At 33.8% G+C, this 6,367-nt stretch overlaps 1 protein-coding gene across 1 annotated transcript; it reads right to left on the bottom strand.

The window, feature by feature from the left end:
- Window positions 1–1,320: 1,320 nt before the first annotated feature.
- On the bottom strand, window positions 1,321–3,847 carry LOC132036244 (indole-3-acetic acid-amido synthetase GH3.6). Its single transcript, XM_059426525.1, has 3 exons — window positions 3,398–3,847; window positions 2,275–3,203; window positions 1,321–2,184 (listed from the first exon to the last, which is right to left on the bottom strand). The coding sequence occupies exons 1-3, from the start codon at window positions 3,709–3,711 to the stop codon at window positions 1,598–1,600; spliced, it is 1,830 nt and encodes a 609-aa protein (XP_059282508.1). The 5' UTR covers window positions 3,712–3,847; the 3' UTR covers window positions 1,321–1,597.
- Window positions 3,848–6,367: the final 2,520 nt, after the last annotated feature.

Raw genomic sequence — 6,367 nt, 5'->3', positions numbered from 1 at the left:
CCCTTTGTCTTTTAACCAGTTTTGTGAACTTTCCTTCCATGACCGCAGCATTATATGAGCCTCTTAGCTCAGTCAAAGATGCCCAATTTGTTTTTGTCGCTCTTTTACGTACCCAAATTCTTGCAAAGAACTCAATGTGGTCAGATAATCAATAAAAAATACCGCTAGGATTTTTCAAAAGGGTTCAAACAAAAGGCTGTTTAATCGTCAATCCGTAAGATAAGAGACTAATTCTATGTGTTGGTTGTTATGCTTTGAATATTATGGCATAGAAAAAAAAAATGGAATAACGGTACATGTTTTTTGTTCAACCTTAGCTAACAAGATACGAGTAATAAACAAAGTCATTGACAAACGATCTTCAGACCTTATTCTTGATATACTAATACAAAACTTTGAGATAAAAATATTATTAAGTAATCATTTCTCATACTTATTAGAATAGTAGTAGTCAAATTTAAATTTTTAAAGAATAATTAATATAAAGACAACTTAGTAAAATAGTCATTTAATTTATGTTGTGTTAGGAGAGGTGCAAAATTCAAATTGGATCGGCCTTATGATAATTTGAAGACCATGCCTACTTTTTCAAAATTTCAAGAATCTCAAAGGACAATGCAATGTCCTTGAGGTGTATCGCCAAAAAATAGCGTCATATTACCTATAGCCCCAACCAAGACCCAAAGTGGATAGCACCAACCAAATTTGAGGTGTTGGTTACAACTTGCTGGTTAATAAATTTCCTCGTATTTTTTAATAATAATACTACCATCGCAAAATAAGTAAGTCATTGTTGGTTTCAGATTGGTTTAAATATGATTATCTGTTATCTTACCATACGTTTTTTCTCATCAAAAGTTATTTTGGTTTTTAGTCAACACTCTCACTATTTCATCTGGCTCCCTAAGTTCTATTCTTCTACATTGAGCTATACGTCAATCGATCCACTTTATGTAAGAAATTGACTGGAGCTGAGTTGGAGATATGTAGCACTTTAATCTTTTAAGTTTAGTTTCACGAGTATTAAGATTAATTTAAGTGGTAGCTGAATTATAAATGACACAAAGTTGGTTTACTTTTTCCCTGAAAATAATGCTATACTACTACTACTAAACTACTAATGGTAGTGCTTTTGGATCAGAATAAATAAACTTAACTTTCTCCGCAGTTATGTACTGCCGTTTTGGGACGTGGCTCATGAGAGTTCAGTGGGCAGGATTCCTGCCCCAAAATAAGAAAACAATATCCATAAAATGTGTGCTCAATTTGCAAAGAATAAAGACTAAAATAAAAGGCAGCTGTCACCATGAGAGGTTGCAATTTATGAAAGGTAGAAGCTTTTTTTAGAATAGGAACTGTTTTCTTTTTGTACATGACTAATTTCAAGATTCTACCATAATGGACGACAGGTTAAATTCTACAAAGCATTAATACCAAGATTTACTTAGAAAAAGTGGGTAAAAAAAATTAAAAAAAAAAAAAAACCATAAAATTGGTTTGGGTCAACCTAACCAGGATGATGATCTTAAATCTTAATAATCTCTAGCACTAAAATGATCCTCAAAAGAAACTTGTGCTAGCTAGCCCTCAATTAATTTTAGTTCATGTTGTTCCATTGCTTGTGGCCTGGAACCCATTTTGGGCATTTTGGGCTGAAGTAGCTTGACACAACTCTTGAATTCAATAGCTCAACAATGGGTGCAAATTTCACACACCTTGGTGTCTTGTACTGGTTTATTGAAGCACCTAAACTTATAGCATAGTCCATTAACTTGTCAAATGTCCCATTTTCCACAACCTTGATTTCCAACGGGCCGATGGACTTGTCCGAGGCCCGGCCCTGGCGGTAAACACTGTTTAGAGACTCTTCAATTGTGAGACAACAATCTTCAAAAACTGATGGAGGAACTGGTGTTGAGCCATTCACATTTAGCTCCCAGTATAGGACATAGTGCCCTGGAATTGTGTTTGTATCAGCATAGCTTGTGTATTCTGTCACATGTGCATCAAATGGCATCAGATGGGTAACAGCATTTTTCACAGCATTTTGTAGCTCTACTTCATCCGTCTTGTCTGCATCAATGCTTAAGACCACATTTTTACGGCAGATAAAGTTGAATTGTGGCGCGTTGTTCTTGAATCCAGCAACCCGTAGCACATCACCTACTCTGTACCTGTATAGTCCTGAAATTGAACCACAAAAAGGGACATTAGCAAACATGTCTAAACAAATTAATAGCCAAGAAAAGTTAATTGACATTTGAAATTAATTACCTGCATATGTGGTGACAACAAGCTCATACTCCTGACCAATCTTGACATCAACTAAATCAACCAATTCTTGCTGCTCTTTCTCATTAAGTGCTTTAGGCATGGAGATAGAATTAGTGACACCATTGTTTCTGTGAACAGGCAAGAATTCAAAGTACCCCATGGTAGGAATAAGTGTATAAGCAACCTCACTAGGCTTGCAAAGGGGGTTCAAATTGACACCAAAGTAGCACTCTGAGGAAGCATACATAGTGCAGACAAGTGGAAGGCCATTACTGTAATAATCAAGAGTGGGTATATATTGTGACATAGTTCCAGTCACAATGACATCAATATACTTAGTATTAGGCCACAGCCTAGTAATAATCCCTTTCCAAGAATCTTTACTGCATTCAATTTCAACAAAATCAGCTAACTTTGGGTCAGGTTTAAGGATTTTAAACACTGATTCTCTAACAGAGGGGTCGGTAATTTGGCTGTTAATGGTTCCGGTTCTGATATCATGACAAAGAAGAGGCCAGTGCTTCTCGAGGAAGCGAATAGCACGGATAAAACCGGAGGCAAAAACGGCCCCAACACGAAGTACTTCTTTGTTTTGGAAAAGGCCACAAAGCATTTGGGAATACATACTTTGGTAAGAATCAGAACAAAGAATTGTTTCATTTGGGCTTGTGTAATTTGTGTATGGATCAGGACGCCTGTTTTTAAAATGGGGGCTTTTATAATAACTTGTTAATACAGGGCGAGCTGGTAATCCACCTGGTGTCTTAGCCTCTGATTTAATGAACAAAAAATACATTCCTTTTCCTTTTTCAAGGTCTGGCACAAATTGACTCATAACAGGCATTAAAAGACTATAGAGTTGTGATCTCCTTGCAAGTTCTTCCTCAATTGTTGGCATCAGTTTTCTTTCCCCTCCACTAGTCCCTGAACTGCACATCCCAAAAAAAAAAAAAAACATTTAGCATAAATTAAAACAAAAAAAATGCAAACACATGCAGTAACGACAAAATCAAGAAAAAGGGGACTAGGGGAGTATATTTTTGAGTTTTTGTACTTTGTTATAGTACACCTTTATACTATTCAGATAAGGATGGAAAAAAGAACAAGGAAATAAAAAACAGACCTTGTTAAAAATTCAGAGATGGGTTGAGAGCAGAGGATTTGAGATTTATCACCATTGGCTATACGAGTAATATCAGTAACAATATCCTCATAGGTTATAGCCGGCATGATTTTCTTGAAAGTTTCTCTATCAGTATGACCATTAAGGCCATGGCGTTGCAAATACTCAACATGGGCATTTTGTGTGAGTATTTCAGCAAGAACTCTTTTTTGGACATCATCAGCATTTGTGGTTACTTCTTCAATAAACTGAAGAACTTCCTTGTTGTTTTCAGAAACAACACTATTTTCAGCTGCGTTTGGTGCCTCAGGCATGGTTCTTTAATTTCCTTTACAAATGAACAATTTTTTTTTTTTTTATCACGTCACTGTGTGTTACACAGAGAAAAAGAGAGTTTGTTACAAAGAGAAAGAAATATAATTTTGTTTGGTGTGGGTTAAAGTTCATTGTAGAAGGGGCTTTATATAGAGGGATGTTTGATTGAAGGTGGCTTGTGCCTTGTGGTCCAATTTCTGTATCTCTTAAAAGTGCAGGGAGAAACAAATACTGTACCAAAATCCCAAAAAAAATAAAAAAAAATACGTACATTATTTGGTGGCTGGATAGGATTTGGTGTTAATTGTTGATATATACATGGGTTTTTGTGTCAATTTGCCTATGGAAAGTTGAAAACATGCTTTTGTGACTGGCAAAGCCCTACAAGTTTCATGCCTCCGTAATGCTTCTTCCATCCACTTTTAATTGTTCACTGTTTTAAAATAAACGTTTAGTTTTACTTTTCAATTTGAAATATTAAGAGATAATTTATCTTTTTATATCTATTTTACCTTTAATATTAAGGGAATACAATTCATTTAACAATGCATTTTCCAAAACATGAATTTATTATTTTCAAAAGGTAATATAGTAAACTTATCACTTTATTAATTACTCTATCCCGTCCACTTTACTTTTTGTCCTTACTATAAAAATAGATGGTCTAAAATAGTTGACAATTACTAGTATTAATTTACATTACCCTTATCAATAAATATGGAGAAAGATAATGTGGTGAAAATGAGAGTAGAATTAAATTGAGATACCCCCCCCCCCTCCCCGCCTCCCTTATCATAATTAAATTGAATGTCCATTGTTCAAAGCGAAGGGCGAGTTTAATATTTTAAGTAAAGTTGGGGAGGGTAAATGATTTTCACCTTTTTAGAAAATCAAGATACAGTCAATTACTATTAATTTTCACTACCCTTATCAATAAATGTGGAGAGAGTTAATGTGGTGAAAATGAGAGTAGTACTAAATTGAGATTCCTCCCCCTTTATCATAATTAAATTGAATGTATATCGTTCAAAATTGAGGGTGAATTTGATTTTTTAAGCAAGTTGGGAAGGATAAATGATTTTCACCCTTTTAGAAAATCAAGATATAGTCAATTACTACTCCCTCCGGATAAAAAAAAGAGTCCACTTAGCCATTTGCACACGCCTTAAGAAACTTAGCCATTTGCACACGCCTTAAGAAAATACTAACTCCTAGACAAAAATAGGCAATTTGATTAAACTACCCCTAATTAAATAGGCATTAGAATTTGATCATATAACACTTAATAGGGGCAAATATGAAAAAATAAGGTTAATTCTTTCTTGATTTGCTAAGTGGACTCTTTTTTTTTATCCAAGAAAGGCTAAGTGGATTCTTTTTTTTATCCGGAGGGAGTATTAGTTTCCACTACCCTTTTCAATAAATATGAAGAGAGTTAATGTGGTGAAAAAGAGAGTAGTATTAAGTTGAAATTGAAAAATAAATAAGGATGATTTAGTTAAATTAGACTTTAGTTAATGTTTTCTTAAGGGAGGTGCAAACAAAAAAATGACAAGTAAAATGTACGGGAGTGAGTATTTAAGTTTAATCTAATCATATTTATTTGCAGCAGAGTTTACTAATTGTTGTTGATTAGTCATTGTCGCCTAATTTGGATCTTTGTTGTACAATTTCCGGACGCCTTATCCGTTTGCCCCAATTTCTTTTATGTGAGAGTTAATTAAAGTTAGAAATGCATTTTACAACTAATTTTTGGGCTTTAGTTCATAAAAATCAGTCGGCTTATCTTATCCCTTTCAGTTTATAACTTTCCGCAACCTTTCCTTATTTAGACATAAGGCTTTCCTTGCCAAGATTAATTATATATGGCTCTTGGCGTCAATTTGGGCTGTCAAGTTATCTTTTCATTTTCATATATGTTTATCTCTCACTCATTTGAGATTCCCTTAGCTTTAAAATAGAAACTAGACTATTCTAGAGCGCACGGAAAACCTCCTTACATAAAAAAATAAAATGTAATACAAATAGAGTTTAACTAATATGCATACAAGTTACAAGGTAAGAGATTTTTTACGCTATTATAAATGCAGGTAATTATGCATAAAATATGAAAATAATAACACAATAAAATAATACATTCTACCTACTGCAATAAGTTAAAATATACTTTAAGTCAAAGAATAAAAATTGAGCAACAAAACCTTTCAATTCAAGATTTAAATTTTATGAGTTACAGATACCACTGAACCTATTGACCATTCAATTTACCTGGTCAAAATTTTATATCTAGGGCATTTCTTAAGACATCTAAATTATTGGAATCAGTCAGTCCCGTATTTCTTTGTGTTCATCCGCCATGTGATGGAGTGTATGGGTTAGGTATAGAACAATGGGCTGTCACTTTTTCAAAAAGCATACCAACATGACAATCCTGCATATAATTTTGACTTTCATACGCTAACCAACCAAATAGAATTGCCTTTTCAATCTTCTGTTTTTCATTTTGAAGAGGCTATTTATAACGCGTCGATTGTTTGGATATTTTTGACTGCTATAATGAAGTATATTATTATAAAGAATATATAATATAACATAACGCAAAAAATCCTTTCAATATAACACTTGGCCGTTATATTTAGATATGTTATTATGGAT

This window comes from Lycium ferocissimum, chromosome 11 (assembly GCF_029784015.1).
Source record: "Lycium ferocissimum isolate CSIRO_LF1 chromosome 11, AGI_CSIRO_Lferr_CH_V1, whole genome shotgun sequence".
In the NCBI taxonomy this organism is placed as follows: Eukaryota; Viridiplantae; Streptophyta; class Magnoliopsida; order Solanales; family Solanaceae; genus Lycium; species Lycium ferocissimum.
Note: the sequence above shows the minus strand (reverse complement) of the source record. Positions and strands in the feature narration are given on the sequence as shown.